Source organism: Pinus tabuliformis, chromosome 1_2, assembly GCF_031772625.1.
Source record: "Pinus tabuliformis cultivar Carrire ecotype Pingquan chromosome 1_2, CPIR1, whole genome shotgun sequence".
NCBI lineage: Eukaryota > Viridiplantae > Streptophyta > Pinopsida > Pinales > Pinaceae > Pinus > Pinus tabuliformis.
In genome coordinates, this window is record NC_142298.1 from 1,176,515,398 (window position 1) to 1,176,542,404 (window position 27,007).

Sequence of the window (27,007 nt, forward strand, 5' to 3'; positions counted from 1 at the left end):
TTTGACTGAATTTGCTGGATTTTCTGGCTCTGCGAGCAGAATTTAGAGAAAATGAGCTTGAATTTTAGCCAAATGAGCGAAACTTGCAGAGGGAAATGGATTTTGAGAAGTGCTTTTGATAAACAGGACAAAAACAAAGGATATAGCGCCAGGTTTGGGTATGGCATTGCGTTTTTGTTTAAAAAATTGTGGTTTACTGTGAAAATGGGTAAAACTGGTCGCTTTTTGGAAAGAATGTCAAAAACAGGGATGGTGGCAGTATATCTCTCGAGAGCTGGCGACTCGATTTGTGCAATTGTTTGGTTCCACGGGTTCAGACACAGAGAAAAACTGGAAATGCAGAGGGTTCGGGAGCAATGGAGTAAATACCTGCTTCAAATGGGCGCTAGGTGCACAATATGGACTGCAGGCCGAGCTGAGGGACACGCTGTGGAGTTGCTTTCAGTGGGTGACGGACTGTGCAGCTTTGGTGGCGAATTGGTCATAAAATGCATGCAGAGGTTTCCACAAATGAACAAATAGAAATAAACAAAAAATAATCACTTTCGCGACTTTTAACACAATTTGGGCTTTTGGCACTTTTTATGATGACGTCATGATGATGTAATTTTGTCGTGTAGCGGGTACGGAGGATGACGTGTTGGATGACGTGTCAGATGACGTAGCAGATGACGCGGAGGTAGGGTGGTGATGTTAGCAGATGACCTGGCGCTGATGTGGAGTGGTGGCAGGCGACGTGGATGCGACGTCATCAGGTGACGTGGGTATGACGTCAGGGGGTAGGCGACAGGGCGGTAAGCGGTATTCCCCGCACCGCCTTTGGGCCATGGTGGTTTTGGAGGAGGGGGCTCCGATCATGCCGGGAAGCCCACGCGTGGCAGGGGTACGGCAGGAATACCACCAATCACCCGGATACTAATGTTCGACAGATAAGGGGTTCCGATATCGCCGCCATCCGTTGGATCTACGACGCTGGATCGGATGGTCGACGGGCGAGGTAAGCGACGGAGGTTTACGATACAGGACCCGTGTTAATATTTCGGCATTAAATAATGTTTGGAGGGGTTTAAAACCTTTAATTATGGGTTTTATGTGGTTTACGTAGGCAGCTATGGTTATTCGTTTAACCAAATGTCAAACGAATCCCATTATATATATGCGCGCCAGGAGTTAATAAATGGTTTCTGTGGGGGGTTTCAGTGCGGTTGTTTATTTATTCGGATGTCAAATAAACCCTAATGGATTATGAACGTGGAAGGGTTATTATTAAGGTCCCAAATGGACGAATAATTCCTGAAACTGTGTTTTATGGCTATAATTTCCAAGGGTAAGGATATTATGTATTTTTTGTATAGTTTTTTATAGAATAGGGGTGGGAAAATGATAAAGGAGCTATACAATAAAGTTAATGTTAATATGATTTTATGGATAGGTAATGCTAAGTTTATAATTAGGTTTTTTGGGAAATGAAGTAAAATGGCAAGATCTTTTATACAAGAAATGTGGCTTGTTTTGACTAAGTAAACACAAAGTTCCACTTAGTATTTATCATAAAATGAAGTGAACTAGGACTACTGGGCAGATCCCAATGTCCTTGAGGGGATGTCAGTAAGGGTACTTGGGGGAATGAGAGGGGAAATTAGTCATGCTCCACTGTTTTACAACCAAACAACTGCCATGGTACTTGTGACATCCATGAGATAAGTCTTTCTTGACAAAACAAAAAATGATCACAAACTTGCTTCTGCAACCTGAAACTGCCCACCCAGCCTAATACACCTAGCATTTTTTCTTCCTTTTGATTAGGTGCGTTTGGACTGGCAAACCCTAATTTTCCTCTTTTCTCTTTTGAATGCCCTCCTATCTAAGTCTACCCTTATCTCTTCCAAGGGCCCAGATTAAGTAGTTGGGCTCCTTCGTTTCTCTACCTATTTACTCATCTGCCAAGCTTGAGTTATTTGGACATATCTTTATTCTCTATTCTAAAGACAAGTAAATTCAAACATGACCTAACCAGGATTGAACTGTCTGACTATTCATCAACTGTGTCAAGAATCAACCACTTGTACACAATGAAATTCTTCAAAAAGGGAACAGTAGTGGCATTTAAACTAGCACACTTTCCTGGTCTTTTGGTTTGGGGTTCATTTTTATCATTTTTTCTGACCAATTCATTCTTTTTGCCCTTTGATTTTTCTTTTAGGGCATACCCTCTTTTCATTTTTTTAATTTTCTTCATTTGTTTACAAAATATGGAATCTTTGCAGCATGAAAGGATGAACATATTTGGCTCTTCTACAGTCAATCATGAAAAATGAAACCTATTGGTATAGGAACCTAACATGTTGCACGAACCCTTCTGGTTCATATGTGCAACTTCTAGGGTGGTACTAGTACCTCTCTCTTAGAGGCTCAGTTCTCCTCTCCTATCCACAGTAGAAGAAATTTGACACATTTACAACTGAACACTCACAGGCACACCCCCTTGCTTTTCGAAGGCATCACACGTTCAGCTCTCTTGCTGATAGTTAGATCCAAGGAAAATCTATAAGAATACATGCCAACCGAGATGATATTCTCTTACGGACTCCTACTCCAAATAGTGTGAGGTCTAATTGGGACTTCACATCGAGGAGACCCCTTGGTTGACGGATTTGCATCATTGTCAACATTGGTGCTAGAAGGAGGGTTAAATGACAAGTTTTTCTCATTGAATCTAGTTTGAACCTCTTATCTAAAATGGCTCATACTCAAATCTTACTCTCAGGGTATTTCTCTAATTTTTCCCTTTATCAATTTTCAATCCTCGATGAGCCTCTCTATCATTTGTACTAGTTAAAGTTTGATGGTGGGGACAGAACATCCATAACCAAGCACATTTCTGATTTTCTTAAATTTTGTGAAACTTTCGAAATCATTGATGACAAGTTTTCTTATGTGTTTTTCTTCTCATCCTTGAAGGTCATGTTAATCGATGGTGCCATACCTTTCCACCTACTTCCATCCATTCCCTTCGTCAATTCCTTGGGGAGCTTCATCAAGCTTTTGATAGGTATAATTACCGAGATGTTTGTAAAATGATCAATCTCTTAAGAATGAATCCTAATATATCAATTGAGGATTTCTGATCGATTCCTTTACCTTTGTTGTGAAATTTTCAAAGAAGACATGAATCAGGATTTCTTAAAATAAGACTTTGAGTGCTTGGTTCTTATCTCTTTACATGGTGAACTTGAACCCCGTGATTTTCCTACTTCCCCAACTCTTGTGAGTCATGAGAGAGCTATAATTTCAGAGGAGGAACCTATTATTCCTTTTGTTCCTTGTCCTCCTCCTTTTCCAGTCCCGATATGGGTGCCTCCTTACAGTTATTTTGAAGTTGAGAAATCTGCAAATCAAATTCTTAATCCACCTTCTCATTCTTCTTTCATTTCTCATTACTCATATTCAATAGAGGAAATCCCAGAATGGCTCATAAATCCCATGGGGAAGAATAACTTCCCCATTCCGAAACATGATGTTATCATTCATAACTCTAGCCTCTAATCTGATCTAGATTTTCGTGATCCTCTATCATCTAGATGCCATGAATCTTTGTATTGTGATTCGCCCGATCAATCTACCCCACCAGCTAGTATTTCACACTCTCTTGATTTTCCCATTGTTGGTTCAAATTGCGATAAGATACAAGGAAGTCACATTACACAAGCAAAGGAGCGAGAAGGTGAATTTTCTTTCAATCTTTCTTTTATTTTCAAAATTCCTCCATGCGAAGATGATGTACTTCCATGCTTCGATGATTTTCAATCCGCTAATTTTGGTAGTGAATCAAATGTAATTAATTCTTTCAATCAATCCGTAGCCTTAGGAGAAAATCATTATCATGGTGATGAATTTATTGATGTATGCAATCACAAATGTCGAGGTTCATCAGTTGATCTTTTGGTTTCTCATGAATATTTCACTTTGGATCCAAAATCCAATTCAGTCAAAGAATATGTGCTTATAGAAACATCCTCTTCATCTCACTATCCCTTATGCTCTACTGTCTACGATGCAACTACTTGCGATGGGGGTACTCTATGTTCTTCAAGTCCATCATATGATGAGTTAACCTATCAATTGGCACAAGTTGGTGTGATTATCCATGAGGCAAACGAAAAAAATCAAACTTTTGAGTACTCCTCCCAACCCTCATCATCTCTTTTATTGCATGAAGACAAATCTTCAAATCAGCTTGCTTATATAATTTCCTCGATTTATTCATCTTCAAATTTGCGATCAGAAGAATATTTCGACTTGAGTAATCTGGTTGTTGAAGTTGAAGAATCTAGTCAAACTAGTGATAGAGGTGGCTGCAATCCAGTGAGCAGTAGTCTTATTGAAACTAATGGTAGTAGCTATCCTCACACCATGCACGATCTAGTTTAGTCTTCAAAATGAGATTTTACAATATTTGAAGTTCCGGTACCTGTTAGGGAGTCGAGGGACCTCAACTTTTGTTGATGTTTATGTCAGCATGTCGCAACTCTAGTAAGCCCCCTAAACTAAGTCAGATTTGAATTTTTCTGCACAATCCTTTTCTTTGCATGGTTTCACTCGATGAAAATATATTTTTGATAAATGTTTCGTATTCCGGGTATGCTCTTTCAAATTTTCAAGGTTTTACTTCTGGCCGGATTCAGAAATCTTTTTAAATTTATCCAACTTCATGCAAATTTCTCACATCAAACTCAAGTTTGGCATGTGTGTCTCTCATAGAGTCATGGAATTGCAAAGTTGATAATTTCAAAGACTATCTTTGGCAGAAGGAATCGTTCCTATCAAATTGATCTCTTAATATTCATCTCCCAGTTTTTCTCCTGAATGTTATATTTCAAATCTTCCCGATCATCGCACCTAAAGTCCTCTTGAGCAATAATGAATGCATGAGTTATCACATGAATCAATTTCTTCTTCATTCACCATGTATTGATTGGTCTCATGTATTTGTTGTGCTGACATCCATTTTAAATTATTTTCATGGTTACGATGCTTGCACAGTTTGTCACCAGTTACTGGAAAATGGTTTTTCACATTTGGCTTGCGAGGAACATGGTTCAACTGTTTAGAGCATTTGCAGAACTGTTCAAATTGATTTATCTTCATTTATAACAAAATGGGAATTTGATGCTTTAGTCAGCTTATTTCATCATTATTATGTCTTTGATGACTGTCATTCATGTTATCATTTTCCCTCTATTATATCCAATGGAATTTATTTTACATCCTTCGATCTTCATCATTCAACATTGTTGGGTTAAATATTTACACTATTAATTTTCAATGTTAAATTGTCAACTAGGGAGTTGTAGACTTAGAGGTGCAAGCACAGGAAATGCAGGATTAGAGGCTAGTCTAGCCTAATCTAAAGTCAGCGACAATATGAGAAAAGTAAAACAAGCTGCAGGAAATTACCACTAAGGATTCATCACTAGGACACATAAATAACTTGTGTTATAAATCCTCATATCAAAGTATGTGTGAACAATCATGACTAGTTTACTTCTATTTTTTTTGTCCTTCAATGGATTCCTATAATGGTTAGCTAAGCTATGAGAAAACCAAATTAAACTAAATAAAACAAACTGCAGGAAATGTTAGATATCACAAGAGTCTTCACTTAATGGCACATGCAGGTGAGTGGTGAGATCTCTTGTCTTAACCTTTCCTGTTCTTTAAAATAGAAAACAATAATTCTAACATACAACCCGAGAAATAGAGTTTGCAAAGAAATCTATGATACTAGATGCATGCAAAGAGAGAAAATAATAAATTAAAATTAAAAATAAAATGCATAACATATTACCAATCTTGATGGGCCCTCCCAAGCTGGCAATTAATACTAGAGGCACTTCAAATGAACTCCAAGGATGCACCACAAATTTGGAATCAATCACCTTCCATATATTGAAAACTAAGCTCAAATTACAAGAATGAAATCATAACTCTCTTCCTCCATTACAAAAGAATGATCATAATGACAAAAATTCTCCCTTGTCACAACCCTATGAGGCTTATTTATACATGGAATCCATGGAGGAATGGATAAAACCGAATTCCCTCAACTCAGATTTCGGTTAAAACCAATTTTACAATTTTTAGAATCAAATCTCAAAAATATGGGTTTTTATGTAGAAATTAAAAAATTTGGGTCAAATAACCTTCGATACCTCTCTATACTTCGCAAATTTTTAGAATCCATTTCTAGACTTTGTAGCTGGCCATGTTTTCTTGAAACCCATTTGGGTGTCTGGAAAGATTTGTTTCCATTTTTATGAAAATTGAGGCGCAAGTTGGTAGTTTGAGATTTTTACTATTTCTTTTGCATAAATATTCCTCCTAAGATGTAGGTCCACACGTGCGAGCTAGGTGAATTCTGACTTAGGTGTCCACATGTGGATGTCATTCCCAAAAAAACCCATGCCCTGATTTTCTTCTAGAAGCTTCTAAAATTTTGACTTTAATTTAGTATCGGATGAGCCATAGCACAAAGCACAAAAATAGGTACTAGATGAGCACAGTGTTGCACCAGATGAGCACAGAGCACATAAATAGGTACCGAACGAGTTAGAGTACCAAACTAACTATAGGAACATGTTGCTTGGACATAGAAACACATAATTAAACCATCATCAACAAAACTAAAAATATGGAAAATTATGTATTGACCACATAAGATGAGTAACAAGAGATAATGGAGGTTATGGTGGAATTAGGGATATATTATTAACAAAATGTGAGGAGAAGGTGTAATGATGAGTGTATTTATATAGCAGAAAATATGACAAAACTGGATCCCAACACTCCCCCAAACACAAGGATTTGCATGTCCTCATGAAAACAACGTGAAAAACTTATGATACTCTGCTTATATATTTATGTGACATTGTTTCTTTTGTGTATGTGTTGGTTCTTATGGAGTGACACTTTGGAAACTGCCACCGATGTAGGACAAGCAGTGGATAGGGTATCAAAGCGATGGTGAATGGTGGTTGTATCAACTTGGACGTCTTTATACTTGGTATCTTACATCAATTTTAAGACCAATATTTACTTTTTGGTTCTTTGTTTGGATAAGGAACAATTATTCCATCCTCTTTAAGATGACTTAAGACACTATGTTTCTTTGTATTTGTATACCACATATTTCCTTTTCATTTCTTGGTCTTATCATCAGAGTATATTGTTCATTATGACAAGTGGAATGAAGATGGAGGGTTTATTGAGTAGTTGTGATAATTCATAGTGGAGTGTGGAGTGGGTAATAGTGGTTATACATCATGTTTTCCAAGTTCTTAGTAAATTAAAAATATTTGTACTAGTTTTACCTCAAGTTACCTTTGCTTTGAATTCTAATGCATGTTGAAGTGGAAACTATGCAGAACATGATGAAATGTTTGCAGAATCATGATGTGGACTGCTGAAATTTGAAGATGAAATTGAGCATGGCTGAGAACTGATGGAAGTTGATGAAACCGAAGAGAACAACAATTGGTCCACTGAAGAGAAAAAGAACTGGGTGAAGATGCTAGAGATATTGCTAGGAATTTGAAGATCTGGAAGGGTTCTGAGGATCAATTCTTCCCCAAACCCAAGAGTTTGCATGTCCTCATGCAAACTAATACAAACTTTCCGATACCAATTTGAGAGTTGCTAAGAACAAATTCTATTAGCCACTAATAAATTGTGAACTCACAATTTATGAGTGTGAATCCCGAACATAGAGAAAGAAGATCATAAAATCATGAAAATACAAATTGATCATAACCATGAATTACATCTAATGCCACATTCTTTTAAAATTTCCAATAAATATTTGATGACAATTAGCATGAATGCATGAAAATTGAGCAGTTTTCAAAAATCACTTGTGAATATTCATCCTCTATGCATAACCAAATTTTCTATTCTATAACAAAGATTTCTATTTCCATGCTTATACAAACTTCGTCAAAATATTAGCAGCACTTATGCCCAGAGAGTCCTGTATAAATGAGAGTATGGATTTTGTTCTTATCCTTTAGAAAGGAAAAGAAAAGAGTATCAACAGTCTCAATAAATGAAAACCCCATAGGAAACTGGTCAACCCTTTTTCACTCTCAAAATATTTACAATCATTCAAGTAATAAAGATAAATATCATAGTTGAGTATATTAGGCTTCTAATATCATGGTCCCACTCTTAAGATAATACATCTTAGATATAATATGAAACACTAATGATAGAGGACTCAAGGATACCTTAAGACCATTCTTTAGCAGCAAATTTATGGAGTTCATTTTTACCCTTGACTTCATCCATGCATGCTTCTTTTATTGTAACACTATAGAGTATGGCATCATATGTATAGAAAAGAAGCCTTGGTTTGGTTAACACTTTAGGAGGGAGAATTCTCCATTTCCCACGAGCATCCATAGCCACGATGGGTTTACCTAGTGGTATCACACGTTAGTACCTGCTGCCGGCAAGCGTCCATAGCCTCAACGGGTTAACCTCTTGAACTTATTTTACACTGAAGGCTCTAGGCCCGCGTTTCCTACTATTTTGGTTTTATATTGTGGTAATTCCTTTTGCAATTGGTATATGGGGTGTGGCTTCAGAAAGCCTCTTAAAGGCATAGGATGACACCTTTCAGACTGACTTAGATTACCTGTGTAATGTATTGGACGCATAAGGTACTTATAGGTACTCAAAGGACATAGCTTGAATGAGTCATTTTTAATGCGAGATGGATGAGGCTGCCAAAGAATAACCAAAAGATACCTAAAGTTCTACTAATAAGAGTTTTCATGTATGCTTTCGCCTTTAAAGTAGTGTTCCACTATGAGTAGAGACTTCATCAACTCTCTTGCAAGTCTTAATAAGGATGCTCTACTAACCAATTTGAGATTATATCAAGTTGTACTAGATACCTATGGGCCCCATAATATAGACTTTTAACTTTATATAATCCCATGGCATAATTAAAGATAGGACTATGAGTTACTACTATAAATGATATGAAATTATGTATAAAGAATGAAAAGGAAATCTCTTGAAAATGATTTGTTGTGACAAAAGTTTGTGGTTTGATAATTTAATTCTTTTCTTTTTAGCTTTGCATTATTAATTATTACCTAAGCTATAAATTTCTTCAAGGAAAATAGTTCAGAAAAATAGTAGAGAAAAACTAATAAAGGTTAGAGTCTAGTCTTTAGAGAAACCAACTTTAGGAAAGTAATAGAAGAAAAAGGATTCAACTATTCCAAAAAATATTAGGTAACAAAATATCATAATAAAAGACATTTTAATGAAACAACAGAACCAAAAGAAATATAATTACTTCCCTGAATCAGTCATGAAGATGTTCTCCCAATCTAGCTGAAAAGATAATGCCTACAAAATTCGAATAAATCGTCATGGCCTCATTTATTTAGAAAACTTGGAAAAATATATATCAAACATATTAAAAATAATGGGAGCAACAATACTCCCTTAATATTAGTGTATCAACTTGAAAGTGCTAATTATTGCAGAAGACATAAAAATGGTTCTGCACCAAACTAACAACTATATGCAACATTTATTTTTTGATTTACTATCCCACTTAACATAAGAAAGGATCCGTTTTGAAGTATATGAATACTTCCATTGAAGCCATGTGCGTAACAAGATTATGGATAAACTCACATTAAGGTTTGAGCAATATACTTTAATAAGTACCTAAACCTAAGGAACCAACTAACTTGAATGATAGGATGTAAAGAGTTGTCGAAGAAGAGAGTGGTTGCTCAATTTGATTGTCGTTTCGAACCAATTTTCAATGTAATCTTGATGTTATTGTTTCACTTCCTCATTTAGACCACTCTACATATCTCCCTCTATCATGCCATGTAGATCATCTTATTTTGAATGGTTTGTCTCTTAGATGTATACTAGATCTAGCAATATGCATGTGAAGAACTCCTCGATCTCAAGTCCTAGTAGTTTCTCCCCATTGAATGATTCTTCAGTCTCCTCTACATGTTGGTGATCAAAGGAGGCTTCTAGATCTTCTTGTGTATGTAGCTCATGGAAATGTTGTTTTTTTATCACTTCTAGAGAAGCGGATAGGTTCTTGACTGCTGCCCATATTTCTTCTTTCTGAGAGGCAACAATTGAGATCCCAGTTACTGCTAGGATGGAAAAGGAAACACACATAAAACAAATGCAAGAAAACCAATCATGTACTCGAAACGCCACCATGCTACTAAGACCTTGTTGTCACCAAGTTATTTGTTCACACAAGTTAGCATTCTCTTCTTTCCATGAATAAATCTAAATAAAAACACATTTGGAAAGAAAAGTGAAACTTTGGACCCTACCTTTAATTCTACGCATATGAAAAAGAAACTAGAAAATCAATTAGAGACAACTAGACTTTGGAGCAACCCCACCATAGTGGATGTGTGGTTCTTTACTCATGTCTTACCATACACTCTTCGCCCTCTAGTTTCCCTGCAACTAACATCACATAGAAAACTTGTGAAAGTAACTATGCTCTAATGCCTTTAGCACCTCCTCGGCAATGATGCCAAAAATCTCAGGCCAATATTTACACTATTAATTCCCAATGTTAAATTGTCAACTAGGGAGACATATACTTAGAGGTGAAAGCACAGGAAATGTAGGATTGGAACCTAGTATAGTCTAGTCTAAAGACAACGACAATATGAGCAAAGTAACACAAACTGTAGGAAATTACCACCACGGATTCATCACTGGGACATAAAAATAACTTGTCCTATAAAGGCTTGGATCATAATATTTCATGTGTGATCATTCGTGAGTAGCTTACTTCAGTTTTTTTGTCCTTCAATGGATTCCTGTAATGGTTAGCTAAGCTATGAGAAAACCAAATTAAACTAAATAAATGAAACTACCAGAAATGTTATATATCACAAGGGTCTTCACTTAATGGCACATGTAGGTGAGTGGTGAAATCTCTTGTCTTAAATTTCATGTTATTTAAATAGAAAACAATAATTCTAACATACAACCCGAGAAATATAGTTTGCAAAGAAATATATGATACTAGATGCATGCAAATAGAGCAAATAATAAATTTAAATTAAAAATACAATGAGCAGCATATTGCCAATCTTGAGGCACCCTCCCAAGCTAGAAATTTCTACTAGATGCACTTCAAATGAACACCAAGGATGCACCACAAATTTGGAATCAACCACCTTCCATATATTGAAAACTAAGCTCAAATTACAACAATGAAATCATAACTCTCTTCCTCCTCAATTACAAAAGAATGATCATAATGACACAAATTCTCCCTTCCCATAGCACTATGAGGCTTATTTACACATTAAATCCATGGAGGAATGGACAAAGCTGAATTCCCTCCTCACAAATTTTGGTGAAAAGCAATTTTACATTTTTAGAATGAAATCTTAAAATCCTCGGTTTTTGTGCAGAAATTACAAATTTGGGTCAAAGACCCTTCGATACCTCTCCATCCTTTGTGAATCTTTAGAAACTATTTATGGGGTTTTTAGCTAGCTATGCTTTCTCGAAACCCATTTGGCCGTTTGGAAATATCATTTTCCATTTGCATGTAAATCGACGCACAAGTTAGAATATTCATGTTTATATTATTTATTTTGCATAAACATTCCTCCTAAGTTGTAGGTTGACGCATGTGAGATGGGTGAATTTTCACTCAATTTTATGCATGTCAACATCATTCCCAACAAAACCCACGTCCCCTATTTTTTTCTAGAAGCTTCCAAAATTTTGACTTTAATTAAGTACCGAATGAGTAGAGTCTACTACCGGATGAGCGCAGAGCACATAAATAGGTATGAGCATAGTCTGGTATAGGATGAGCACATAACATAGAAATAGGTACCAGATGAGTGCAGGCTAGTACTAGATGATCATAGAAATAGGTACCAGATGAGTTGGAGTACCAGACTATTGTAGTGGCTACAACCACCCTCCAAAATTTTGCCTTAGCCTTGTTTTGAAGCCTCCCTTCCAACCCTCACAATAGCTTGCCTTGCATCGTCGAGTTCACAAGCTTCAATGTCTTTCTTTCACAAAGGCATTCAGTTAGTCACAACTTGATCCATTCCCCTCACAGGCTGTTCACCTAGACTTGGTCCAACGACAGGATGAGTGGATTCCCCTTGAAAATTGCGCATTTCTGGAGGGCAACCAGCCTTCCCTCCAGAAATTGCGCAATCCTCTCTGGCAGCCTGCTGGGCTCTAGGATTGCACAATCCTTCCTGCCAACACTCCCAACAGGATTTGTGCAAATTTCCCCAACAAGGATGCTTAACCCATAATTTGCGCAAATTTGGGCAGCAGTCAGCTACTATGCCCAAAAATTGCGCAAATATCCTGGAAAATCAACCTAGCTCCCAGCCAGAAATGCGCATTTCCTTCAAAGCAGTTGAACAACCTCTTGCATGTGTAGCTGAGTTGACTGGTTCCCTCCAGGACCGGGCAAAGAAGACTTGCATGCATAGGATGCTCCTCCTAAGGTAGCATGCAAAGACACCCCTTGTCTCAGGGATCTATGTTTAGTAGGTGGAGGTTACATGCAAGGAGCAACGAAGAAACCTCCCACCAAGTGTTTCTTCCCCTAGATTTGTGGCATGCGCATCACAACCTCGATGTTATCAAAACTCATCAACCGGAAACTGCAGATCCCATTCCTCAAATCAACCTTGCAACTCTGACATCCCACATCACATCTAGGAGCAGTCGACACATTTAGCTCAGTTGTTTTGGGGGAAGCCCGCTTCCCATGGCTTGTGCTGCATTTCTATCACTTTTTGTGTTTTTGCTTGTGGGATTACTATTTTATTGATTTCCTTGAAAGCTTGTTGTCGTTTACATATATACTAACTTGTCCTAGCTCTGTTTCAGTTTTCATTGCTATCTCACTGCTGTCACATGCATAAAACTATTTTGCATGGACATTCACCCAATCGATGAATTGCCTCACCCACATGCATGTTGATAGTTTGCTGAATCTTTCATTCATGTTTTGCATGCACTATCAATCACTTCTGCTATCACTTAGTGCCTCCATGCACTTACTGTCTTAGTTGCTTTCAGTTGCCTGTCGGCAAGTCGGGCCAACCTTGGCCGGGACTCTGCCTTCACCAAGGCTACATTGCACAATCTGGGGAAGGAAGGCTCACCTTCCACTCCAAATTTGTGCATTCCTACCCAGCACTAGCCTCCAGGACTATTTTGTGCATTTGTGGAGGACAGTGGCTGCTTGGCCCAAGAAATTGTGCAAATCTGTCCCTAGGCCAATAGTCCTTCCCGGCTCAACAACCAGATTGGACTTTTCATTGTGCAGTTCTAGCAGTCAGTCAGTCTCCCAGTTGCCCAGACTGTGCCTTGTGCAGTCTTGGCAGTTGGTCTCCTAACCTCCCAGCCGAAATTGCGCGACCTTCATGATCAGTCACACAGGTATGTTTCAAGTTAGTTGTTCAAGTTCATTTTGGTTTTCGACTAACAAATTTCTTTCCATGAGTGTTTCCATGTCCCTAGGTATTGCAGGTGCTCTCTGCCTCTCGGGAGTGCAGGTACAATGGTTTCCAAGAGAGTAGAGTTGAAGACACCATTCAGAACACACCTGGAGATGCAATCAATCAAGTGTCTATGAGCTTGCCTACTCACGAAGACATCAAGTTGTTCGTAGACAAGGACATCAACCAGTAGCATCACAACGAGAAGCATCATGAGCAAAATTTGAAGGCAGCATACCGAACACGGTGAATGCAAGAGGAAGGTTGTTGACAACACAAAGGTGGAAAAAAGTTGCAAGATCAAGCAAATCCACTGATAATGAAAGAAACTTTGGAGACTCAGGCTATGAGGTGACGGTGTGACATGTAGGTCGCGCGAAGATAGAGAATGGGATGAAGAAGGAGTTTCATGTGCCAAAGTAGCAACTCAAGGAAGAACATGAAGCTGCATAGATAGACGAATGAGTCACAACAGGATAAGGAACAACAATGGGCACAACGTGCAGTCACGGATGAAACCGCGCCCGTACAAGTTAAAGATCCATCCTAGCAGCTAACGCGGAGCAGACATGGTGGGTAGTGTTGTTGATCGCATGCAAGGGATTCAATAACATGCATGTCATTGTGCACATGCATGCAATCCAACCCATTCAACACACTCACCAAGGTGAAGACAAGAAGCAAGTCCAATTGAAGCTGAACATGTACTTCGACAAGTTGATGCGCATGACCACGAGCACAAACTTGAAGATCAACATGGACACTATGCATCAGTATGTTGTCAGTTTAGATACACCCAAGAAGAACATGCACATGTTAGTAGATGAGTTGGATGAAGGAGCCAAACCAATGCATCGGTTGCAACGGAGGCAAGAGTTCGCTTCAGCAAGATGTCACCATAAGGTGCATGCACACCATCAGGAACAACCAAGCTTGGCATCAGCTCACCACCTTCACCATCACAAGCATGTCAAAAAAGTTAGTCTCATCACAATGGACTGAGTGTTAATGATGTCTTGTAAGGCTTGCTCAAGCAATGTTTTCTCACATGAGTACATGTGCATTGTAATGTTGAGTCATGTCAAGTGTAAGTCAAGCATCAATAGTTGGATGTAACACTCATAGAGTAGGTGAAGAGTCATGAGGGTAGTTGAACTACCACAAAGGGGAATTTCAAGGGTCACTCCACCCTTTGCTATAGATAGCCCCTCATAACTCACTGTAAGGGATTTTGGTGAGCCAAGCTTCTGATAAGACTATCTTGGAAAGAGCTTGGACAATATTGTAACGTGCCTTGGCTTCTCCACTACATGGAGCTAGTTCATCTCTTTGGAGGAGTAGGCAGATGTGGCTGTAACGTTCCACTGTTGGGGATAACAGGTTTATATGGATGTATTGTATGATTGTGACTTACACTTCTTTATATAATAAGAGCCAACACATTTTCATGCATATGATGTTATTGTAGTTGGACTGCTCCGGTTGCCTTAATGATATATGTTGTTTAACTTACGTATTTGTGTATAAACTGATTTGTATGCAATTATATGAATCTTGTTGATAATGTGTTTTATATGTTGTTAGTGTTGCCACCATCCATGTTGACTACTCTGTTGAGCATCAGACATACCTTTCATATGAACCTTGTTGTAACAATCGTTGCACTCATCTCAGACTGATTCGTGAGTGTTGTACGTGTTATCTTACCTTGTATGATGTGACTGCCACATCTGAGTGGACTGATCCATCAGAAGTTCTGCATGTCCTTTTGTGTTGTGTGTTCCTAGCTGAGTTGGGACTGATCCCTTTCAACTTGGAGCTCACCTTCACCCTCATCTCCCCCTTATGTGTTAGAACCTATCATACATCTTCTTTGACTCACTGCATCAGTCACACCCTTGCTACTGATAGAGTTATCTTACTTGTCTCTGTGCGACATCACGGTCAAGGCATTACCTTACGACCCACTGCTGGGACTCCTACACCAAACGGTTTGAGGTCTAATTGGGACTTCTTACTGGGGAGATCCCCTTGACATGTTGGCGGGTCCAACATCGTCAACATTTCTGGCGCTAGAAGGAGGGCCTGATGACAAGATGTGTCCATTCATCTAGTTTTGGACATTTACATATCTTTCATGAAGTCTTGCACTCTGCTTCCCCTGTAGTGTTTTTTGAATCGTGATGATGTCTCCATCACGGGGAAGCTTTTTGATCTCTTCTCCACTTTCACGTATGATCATGAAGGTGAAGTGGCCTGGCCTAAGAACTTACATAACTTTCTTTCCATGATTCATGAGGAAGATGAGTTTTCTAACGAACAGGCTTGTTTTCTTCTTGCATACACACTTTGCGAATCTCCATTTCGTTGGGTGCTTAGCCTACCGGCTGACACAATGCACTCATTTGAGCACTTCTATGATCTCATTAAAGATACATTCTATCATTTTCATCCAGACCATCTTGACCAAAAACTTCTACAACAATGGAGGGCTCCGCATGAATCAATTATTGATTTTTGGCAGCGCTTCTGTGACTTGTAGTTTCAAGCTCCGAGGAGCCAGATGAAATTTTCTTATCTTTGGGACTGGTTCGAGTACTACCTTAAGAAATCTGCTCGTCCCAAGAGAAGGTTTGAGATCAAGCCTTGCTCAACATTCTTCATTGATGGAGCTGCGCAATCTCATGTGGATGCGGCCACTGTCACTGCTGACTGTCCACCTCCCTCTCATTCAACATCTCCACCACTGCCCATTGATGTTGAGGATTATGCTCACACACCTGTTCATCCTTCACATTCTCCCAACATCACTTCACTTAATTTTCGTGAAGATTTGGTTGAATCCTTTGAACTCTCATATGCATTCTTTTCTTCGACCTCCGTCTTCACACCTAGGTGTTCCTCCAGATGATGCTGTCTTGTGTTCATCCATTCTGGACTCTTCACTTGTTGTGAATGAGGAACAACCCATTGATGGAGTTGGTGTTGCACAACCAACATGCAGTATCATTCATGAAGAGTATGAGTGGGAGCTTGAGCACTAACACTCGGCGAAGGATGACTCCCTTCCATCCGAGCCCCCTCTGTTATTTCCTGACCTCTTTTGTGAACCTTCCATCCTTGATTTTTCATGTATGTCTTCATCCACAGATGCACCCATTGTTGATCACTCACAGGACTCACCGAATATTAGTCCATCATTCGATAATAGAGAGGACCAATCACTCATTGAAAATCCACTTGATCTTTCATATTCTTTTTCTGGAAACACAGAGGGTGAACATCCTTCCTTCTCATCTAACCCTATGTGTGATTCATCAAACCATGAGGATGCCGTCCAACATCCTAAATTTTTTGATCTTTGTTTTCATGATCTCTTCACTTCATCATCCGATCATGATGTTGATTCACTCATTGTTAATCCGTCTAAGCCACTAGTCTATGAAGATCTATTTGTCAACGAAGTCGAAACCCCACAGACTTTCGATGCACTTCAGCCCGAGCTGATGGTTATGTCAGGCCTTCGCGGTCCTGAGGTTGGTTTCACTTCTAGTTAGGAAAATGTTCAAACAACCAAGGCTCCTCATCACTCATTTGTATGCACTCAAGATCAATATCACACATAGATCACACTTCTTCCACTCGAATTGCATGATCCCATTGCTCATGCATTGGAGGAGTCTTACATTAGAAGCACTTGTGCACGATGCAAGTTATCTTTGTTTCTTTCATTTTCTTGCATGTCACAGTCAAGAGTGTGCTTATGCTTCAAAGTTGCACGTAGTGTCACACAACACCATGATAAGTCCACGGATTGCCCATCATGCACATGCCCTCACTTATGTCCAGTGGTTACTTTGAAACATGGAGTGTGGTTGTCTTCATTGTTATATCTTTCTTGGTTATTGGTTTGCACAACTGGGTTGCTCGTGTACAAGGCCTTCACCAACATGGGTCTACCAATTCGGCAGTGGATGGATTGGAAGTATCACTTCACATGATTAGGCCCATGCACCATTAGTGTAGGAGTAGGAGTAATGTTTTCTTTCAGTTGTTTTCTTGCATGCTTGTTTGCTTATATGCTTTGTTTTCTTGTTTGTTTGCTCACTCGTTTTCTTACTTGCCTTGCTTTCACTTTTGCTTCTGCACTTTCTTTTCTTTGTTTTTTGTCAGTTCACTTGTTTCGTTCATAGGTTAGTTTTGCATGGAACCATGTATGACTCTTGAAGCAAGCTGGGTAAAATACGAGAAGGCTTGTAAAACTATCACTACTTGGTTATCTCTCATCTTCCCTCTGTATGATGAGCTTGTTACTTTTAGTCCATGATACATCGAAGGAGAATACATACTATTCGAAGTGAACCTTGGTGAAAACACAATGCTTGCATGCTAACTAGTATCACCTTCTCTAGTCGGTTGTTTTTGGGTTAACCCTTGTTAGCCCAGTCAAGTAGAGTAAGGTGAGGGGAAAAACCTTAATAGGCATTTAGAGATATAATAAACTACTTCTCTGCTGGAACAACCTCTTCTTCTCTCAATAAGTCGGGACCCCTCTTCCACCTCTGAAATGAATAAGTGTTATGGACAGTGAAAAATGAAAAAATGAAAAGTTAAAAAATTCAAAATGAAAAATGAATAAGGCAAAAGAAGAGAAAGGCTTCCTACGCGATGAGGTGATGCAAGTAACTCCATGGGGGTACTGATCAGGCTCGCTGGCAGCGGAGCCATGCTTGTGTTCCTATGTGACTCCACTGGGGTACTATTAAGGCCTGCTGATAGTGGAGCAACGCCAGAGATGAAAGTAAGACTCTGACGACTATACTGCTTGTGCACCTATATACCCCCCAACCCCAATCGAAACAACTGTGTTGCCAATCGACCAAGGGTTTGGCAGATGCTACATATTTCAATCAAGTTAGTGTGAAACTAAGATGAGCTAACAACTAGACAATATTTCTAGAAGTGTTAGACTTGATTTTCATGAAAAAGGTGCATTTAGAGAGTTGGAGTTCTACCAATGTGTCGCCAAGTGTTGTAGTGGCTACAAGCACCCTCCAAAATTTTGCCTTAGCCTCGTTTTGGAGCCTCCCTTCCAACCCTCATAGCAGCTTGCCTTTCTTTTTCTAGTTCACAAGGTTCATTGTCTTTCTTGCACAAAGGCAGCCTATTGGTCACAGCTTGATCCATTCCCCTCACAGGATGTTCACCTCGACTTGGTCTAATTGTAGGCTGAGCGACTTCTGCTTGAAAATTGTACATTTTTGGAGGGAAACCAACCTTCCCTCTAGAAATTGTGCAATCCTCTCTGGCAGCTTGCTAGGCTCTAGGATTGAACAATCCTGCCTACCAACAGTCCCAGTAGGATTTGCACAAATTTCCCTAGAAAGGCTACTCAGCCCGGAATTTGCACAAATCTGGGCATTATTTAGTTGTTATGCCCATAAATTGTGCAAATCTCCTAGGCATTCAGCCCAACTCCCAGCCAGAAATGCACATTTTCTTCAAAGCAGTCGAACAACCTCTTGCATGTGCAGCTGAGTTGACCGGTTCCCTTCAAGACTGAGTAAAGAAGACTTGCATGCATAGGTTTCTCCTCCTAAGGAAACATGTAAAGGCATCCCTTGTCTCAGGAATCTATGTTTAGAAGTTGGAGGTTACATGCAAGGAGCAACCCAGAAACCTCCCACCAAGTGTCACTTCCCCTATAGATGTGTGGCATGCGCGTCACAACCTCCATGTTGTCAAAACTTATCAACTAGACGTTGCAGAGCTCATTGCTCACATCAACCTTCCAACTCTGACATCCCACATCACATCTAGGAGCAGTCGGCACATTCAGCTCAACTTTTTTGGGGGAAGCCCACTTCCCATGCCTTGTGGTGCATTTTTGTTGCTTTTTGTGTTTTCGCTTGTGGGAGTACTATTTTCTTGATTTCCTTGAACTCTTGCTGTTATTTACATGTATACTAGCTTGTCCTAGCTCTGTTTTAGTTTTCGTTGCTAATCTCACTACTCGCGCATGCATAAAACTATTTTTCACAGACGTTCACCCAACCAGCGAATTGCCTCACCCACATGCATGTTGATCTGTTTGCTGAATCTTTTGTTCATGTTTTGCATGCACTGTCAATCACTTCTGCGATCACTTAGTGTCACCATGCACTTACTGTCTTAGTTGCTTTTAGTTGCCCGTTGGCGAGTCGGGTCAACCTTGGCCTAGACTCTGTCTTCAGCAAGGCTGCATTGCGCAATCTGGGGAAGGAAGGCTCACCTTCCTCTCCATATTTGCACATTCCTTCCCAGCACTAGCCTCCAGGACTGTTTTGCACATTTCTGGAGGACTGTGGCTGCTTGGCCCAAGAAATTGTGCAAATTTGTCCCTAGGCCAGCAATCCTTCCCGGTTAGACTTGCGCATTGCACAATCCCCACAGTCAGCAGCCAGAATTGACTTTGCATTGCACAGTTCTAGTAGTCAGTCAGTCTCCCAACAACCCAGACTAGTCTTTGGAGTCAGTCTCCTGACCTCCAAGTTGAAATTGCACGAACTTCATGATCAGTCACACAGGTATGTTGCAAGTCAGTTCTTCAAGTTTATTTTGGTTTTCGGCTGACAAATTTCTTGCCATGAGTGTTGCCATGTCCCCAGGTATTGCAGGTGCTCATCTACATCTCAGGAGTGAAGGTACAATGGTTTCCAAGAGAGAAGAGTCGGAGACACCATTTAGAGAACACCTGGAGATGCAGTCGATCAAGTGTCTATGATCATGCCTACTCACGAAGACATCAAGTTGTTCGTAGACAAGAACATCAAGCAACAACATCACAACGAGAAACATCATGAATAAAAACATAAGGCAACATACCAAATGTATAAAATACAAGAGGAAGGTTGTTGACAACACAGAGGTGGAACAAATCTACAAGATCAAGAAGATCCACTGATAATGAAAGCAACTTTGGAGACTCAGGCTAAGAGGTGACATTGTGACATGTAGGTTGCGCGAAGACAGAGAATGGAATGAAGAAGGAATTGTATGCTCCGAAGCAACAACTCAAGAAAGAAAATGAAGCTGCAAAGACAGACAAATGAGTTGCAGCAGGATCAGGAACAATAGTGGGCGCAACGTGCACTCACGGATGAAACTGTGCCCATACAAGTTAGAGATCCATCCCAGTAGCTGACACGGAGCAGACATGGTGGCCATTTTTGTTGACCACATGCAAGGGATTCAACAACATGCATGTCATTGTGTGAACGCATGCAATCCAACCCATTCAACATACTCACGAAGGCGAAGACAAGAAGCAAGTCCAACTAAAGCTGAACATGTACTTTGGCAAGTTGATGCACATGGACTCCAGCACACACTTGAAGATCAGCAAGACACTATGCATCAGTGTGTTTCCTGTTCAGTTGCACCCAAGAATACCATACGCATGTTAGCAGACGAGTTAGAGGAAGGAGCCAAACCACTGCACCGGTTGCAATGGAGGCAAGAGTTCACTTCAGCAAGATGTCACCATAAGGTGCATGCACACCATCACGGACGACCAAGCTTGGCATCATCTCACCACCTTCACCATCACAACCATCTCAAAAGAGTTGGTCTCATCTCAGCGGACTAAGCGTCAGTGGTGTCTTGCAAGGCTTGATCAAGCCATGTTGTCTCACATGAGTACATGTGCATTGTAATGTTGAGTCATGTCAAGTGTAACTCAAGCGTTAATAGTTGGATGTAACAGTCACAGAGTAGGTGAAGAGTCATGAGGGTAGTTGAACTACCACAAAGGGGAATGTTAAGGGTCACCCCACCCTTTGCTACAAATAGCTCCTCATAACTCATTGTAATGGCTTTTGGTCAGCCAAGCTTCTGATAAGACAATCTTGGAAAGATCTTGGACAGTATTGTAATGCACCTTGGCTTCTCCATTGCATGGAGCTAGTTCATCTCTTTGGAGGAGCAGGCGGATGTGGCTGTAACGTTCAACTGTTGGGGCTAGCAGGTTTACATGGATGTATTGTATGATTGTGACTTACACTTCTTTATATAATTGTTAAACACACATGGACAGAACAAGAGTGTGAAAGATAAATCAGTGAATTCATTTTTTATTAACATCAGATATACATTTATAGTACAACATATGTGACTCTTGGGATTCAGATCCCAAGGTCTCTTGGACTGCTTTGTCCATTCAACTTCCACGCTAACCCATTAGGATTAGGTGTCCAACATTCCCCCCCTTAATCCGAAGGGTTATGTATGAGTCCAAGAAGAGAGCTTTAATACAAAATGTGCAAAAGATGCATGGCAGCACTAGGCTGAATGTGCTCTATGAAATGTTGGTAAAAAAGGGTGGTTTAAGGATGACCACCAACACTGGAATGCTTAGTGCAGTTCTCGAAACTCTTCCAAAACTGGCAAGAAACTGAAGTTTTCTGCTAGAGGAAGTGATCCTATTGTTTTAAAGAGGGAAACCTTCAACCATGAAAGGGAGGTCTCACCCCGCATAAAAGGTAAAACTTCAACCTGAAAAGGGAAGTCTTAACCTGTGATGGTTTAAGGATAACCAACAACTCTGGAATGCTTAATGCAATTCCTGGAACTCTTCCAAAACTGGCAAGAAGCTGGAGTCTTCTGCTAGAGGAAGTGTTCTCAATCTGTGTTCACGGGCATCTTTGTCTCTGGCTGCAACTCTGAAACTGGTGTGGCAGGTTGTGGCTCAGGCTCGCTTGATGTGACTTTGAAGCTTGTAGATGACCATCATTTCCCCCCCTGTCAGGTACAAGGTGAGAAGATGGAGAAAACTAAACTGCAAGACTGTTCAATACTCTGGAACAGGTTCTGACATGTGTTTGGAATATCTTCTTGGCTGTTGATGCCCATTGCCAAGAAGCGATCCATCCAAGATGAATCTTTGTTCTTGCAGGACGTTTGTTTCTGAAGCATCTGTGTGAAGAATGACTGGTTTTATGACAGTACTCACATGGATGAAGATCAAAACAGTGATCTTTCAGATGGCCAACTCGGTCACAGTGTTGGCATTTCACAATCTGTTGTTGTTGTTGCTGCGGTGGAAGAGGAGTAGAATCTGGAACAGCTGAACTGTCATAAGGAGCAGGTGAACTGTCATAAATGAATCCAGCACTCTGAAACTGAATGGGCTTGGCATAGTTTGGAATATGAAAGGACAAGTCCTTTTCATATCCAAGACCAGTTCTGTGCTTGTTGTGGACAAGCTGTTCCCAAGGTCTGATGATGGGCTTGGGAAGTGTAGACTGAACCTCTGCATCTGCATGTAACTTTGCTGCTTTATCTGAATGAACTATAACATTATTGACTTGCTGTTTATGGGAGTCTGCTTCATTATTCTGAACAGAAACAGGTTCAGAATGATGACTCCACTGGTGTAATTCTTCCTGTTGTAGTTTTGTTTCAAGCTGCAAAAACTCAATATTCTCATGTGCAGTTTGCAGAGAGGTTTGGATGTCAAAGAGAGTTTCTTTGTTAACTTTGACCATCTCATCAACAGTGGAATGAATTAGGATATTCAATAACTTTAATGCATCTTCAAGTCTGGCCATTTTTCTTCAATGTCACTTAAAAAACACAACTGAGGCAACAACAAGAGAAAAATAATATTGTACGCTTACTACAAGATATTGTAAGGGCTTATCAAGTGGCAACAATGTCGCGAAAATGGTTGATGGAGCAGGACCTGAGTAAGCTGGATGTTACCAAGTTAAACTACAATAAACATTTCTCATCAAGCTACAATAAACATTGGTACAATTGGGCACATGGTAAATCAACAGTCCACAGTTCGTTTCAAGAGTGAACTGGAGTATAACATCACCAATGCAAAAAGAATATATAAATGTGAAGATGAGCGCTGTCCTCAACTTCAAACTTCAGAGCATCTAGCTGCTATGGAAATCATGCAAAATCTCTACAAGAAACTGCTCCAAAATCTCTACAAGAAACTGCAAAAAAATGACTTCAAAAAATGTCTTCAAAAATGCTTCAAATTCACTTCACAATGCTGATCACTTCTCCATGAATCACTTCACTCAGAGGTTGTTTCAAATTGTTCCACAGACAACACCAAATCTGCTTCGAGGTGGCTTCAATACTGCTCTTAAAATCTGCTTGAGCATGTGCCAAGTCATAAAATTCACATTTGAAATGCATAAACCACTGCAACACATAAAATTCACAAGCTTATTGCTCCTCAACGTTTTCACCCTTTTTTTTTTTTTTTTGCAAATATATCACTTACATTAATGTGCTTTTCTCATCAAAACAAGAGAATCTGAAATTTGCATTTACGCTGGATTTATCCTTTTGATCTAACAAAATTGTGACTGTGGCCAGATCTGGCACAAAGAAAAAATCTCAACATCTTCGATTGGACTTCACTTTTGAAGAAATATAAGCCAGGTGGGACAGTATACTGTGGCCCACCGCAACTAGAAAGAGTCCAAGGAAACCAAGATACTTCAACGTGGTGAAGAGATTTAACTTGACCCATAAAAGAATATATAGGACCAGCACCACCAGTATACCACTGTGGAATAATATGGCTGAGACCAACGGCAGGCCAGCTGTGGGAAAAAATTTTAAATTCACCCCTAAACTCCAAAGCCCAATTAGAAATCCAAGGAAAGGCAATAAAGTAAGAGTCAAAAATGCATAAGAGAGCTCAGATGGAGGAAGCTTTTCAGGTGACCGGAAAATATGTGTTATCTCAGATGCAGGTGCGAATCTTGAAGCAATATCAATAGCTGCTGTGTTAAACGCTGTCAACCGATGCCGATACCAAGCCGCAGCAAACAGGAGACGAAGAAGATCTCAGTGGTTGCACAAACTTCTCCGGATTCGATGCTCAATAAAATCATTTGATTCTCAATATCAATCCGACTATATATGGAGCAAAGTAGAACAACCAATTTGACATTGATTTGAAAAACAATGGTCCGGGAATCTCGACACCATCTAAACCATTTCAAACGAAGGCTTCATCAAAAATACCGATCCATAGAATCAACTCTAAAATCGTGGCGCGCCTCCAATGGTTGCTTCTGGCAAACGTTCAATAGAGTACTTGTGTTGGGTAATGTACATAATAGGTACACCAGGAATCTTCCTAATTCGACGCTTTAAATTCCGATCACATGTAGCTACAATATAGTATTTATGCTGCGTAACACGTTCTACAATGCAGTCATCTGCATAAGTGCCTCCATGTGTGCAAGGCAATCTTTCAAACCGAGGATCCTTCGCAAGTATTTTCTACGATACCAACTTGGGCTCACTTTAGTCTCACACACGAGAAGCGGGGGGAGGAGCTGAAGAGTCTCCTTACCAGAAGAGTTCTATCCCACTTCTGACACCAATGTTAAACAGAGACTACATACGAACAAGCAGGATCACTGATAAAAAGTCCGCCCAATGGACATGGACAGCACAAGAATTTAAAAATCCCGTTATCGTTCTGCGTTCCAGCACCACTGTACTCGAGCACAGACCTATATGTTCATTTCTTCACAATGACCGTGATCATGGTAAAAATTAATAGCAGGGTGGTGGCGTAGATAAATTGTTCTCCTCTTCGATTCTCTTACCTTCCTCCAAAAACTCCGATAAGCACCCACGATAGAAACGGTATCAGAAATGACCAAGATCAACAGTATAATGTTACCCGTCAGTGATGAAGACTGTGGGAAGGCTTTATTTGCTCACAATGGGGTGCCCATCTCACAGAAGAAGGTAGCGAGACGAAATCCCAAACGCTTCAACGCTGACTCGGTTCTCGGCCTCCCTGTTTCGAATAACCCCAGGTGTAATATCGCCCCGCTGCCGCTAGACTAGTTGTTCTTCATAGCCAATACAGTATGGCATAGGTATACTCCATATCATAATGCGTATCACTTGATGGTAAAGTTTTTGAGTGGTCAATAAAGACTGTCAAAATTCCAGGAGTGCAGGTCACGGAGTAGCACGCAGGATAGTGTGTTACATAGAATAATGCAGAGCATCAAACCACTGTAATTTCAGGAGCAAGAATATAACTGATTTGAGCGCACAGTCACCACAGTGAGTGTTGAGAAGTTAGATAATCAAGAGAGGCGTTAGAACAGTTAGCGCAGAGCGACCAGCGGAACCGATGGGAGAGCGACAGGCTGAGCGTTAGACTGAGAATGGCAGAATATATAAAACGCATAGATGATAAGCGCAGATAATTGTCAGACAGTAGAGGCGCAGGTGTAATGACGCTCTGTATTCAGAAGAACAGGCAGAATGTTGGATGGGAGATGATTGCAATGAAGAGGAACGTACTGGAGCAGGTATTCCAAGCGTTACCCATTATCACACAGAGCGCAGATTGCTGACCAGATTCAGAATGGCAGAGACAGCGCAGGACAGACATGCACATAACAGGCCACAGAAAAACAAGTGGCTCTGATACCATGTTAAACACACATGGACAGAACAAGAGTGTGAAAGATAAATCAGTGAATTCATTTTTTATTAACATCAGATATACATTTATAGTACAACATATGTGACTCTTGGGATTCAGATCCCAAGGTCTCTTGGACTGCTTTGTCCATTCAACTTCCACGCTAACCCATTAGGATTAGGTGTCCAACAATAATAAGAGCCAACACATTTTCATGCATATGTTGTTATTGTAGTTGGACTGCTCTGGTTGCCTTAATGATATATGTTGTTTAACTTACGTATTTGTGTATGAACTGATTTGTATGCAATTATATGAATCTTGTTGATAATGTGTTGTATATGATTTTAATGTTGTCACCACCCATGTCGACTGCTCTGCCGGACATCAGAAAAACCTTTCACATGAACCTTGCTGTAATAACCCTTGCACTCATCTCGGACTGCTCTGTGAGTACTATACATGTTATCTTACCTTGTATGATGTGACTGGAGTATCCAAGTGGACCTCTGCCGGAAGCTGTGCATTTCCTTTTGTGTTGTGTGTTCCTAACCGAGTTGGGACTCATCCCTTTCAACTTGGAACTCACCTACGCCCTCATCTCCCCCTTATGTGTTAGAACATCTCATACATATTCCTTGACTCACTACATCAGTCACACCCTTGCTACTGATAGAGTTATCTTACTTGCTTCTGTGAGACATCGCGGTCAATGCATTACCTTACGACCCACTTCTGGGACTCCTACACCAAATGGTCTGAGGTCTAATTGGGACTTCTTACCGAGGAGATCCCCTTGACATGTTGGTGGATCTAGCACCATCAACATTTTTGGCACTAGAAGGACCCTACAACCAAGTCTACAAGCGGCTACAACCACCCTCCAAATTTTTTCCTTAGCCTCATTTTGGAGTCTCGCTTCCAACCCTCACAACAACTTGCCTTGCTTCGTTGAGTTCACAAGCTTTAGTGTCTTTCT

General features: G+C 40.1%; 1 protein-coding gene across 1 annotated transcript in view; it reads left to right on the forward strand.

The window, feature by feature from the left end:
• Positions 1 to 204: 204 nt before the first annotated feature.
• The window catches only part of LOC149210422 (uncharacterized), a 40,269-nt gene continuing 13,466 nt past the window's right edge, over positions 205 to 27,007 (forward strand). Inside the window, exons 1-2 of the mRNA XM_089398958.1 lie at positions 205 to 448; positions 621 to 679. Of these exons, the coding sequence (XP_089255084.1) occupies positions 205 to 448; positions 621 to 679 (303 nt within the window). The remainder of the gene's footprint in view (positions 449 to 620; positions 680 to 27,007) is intronic.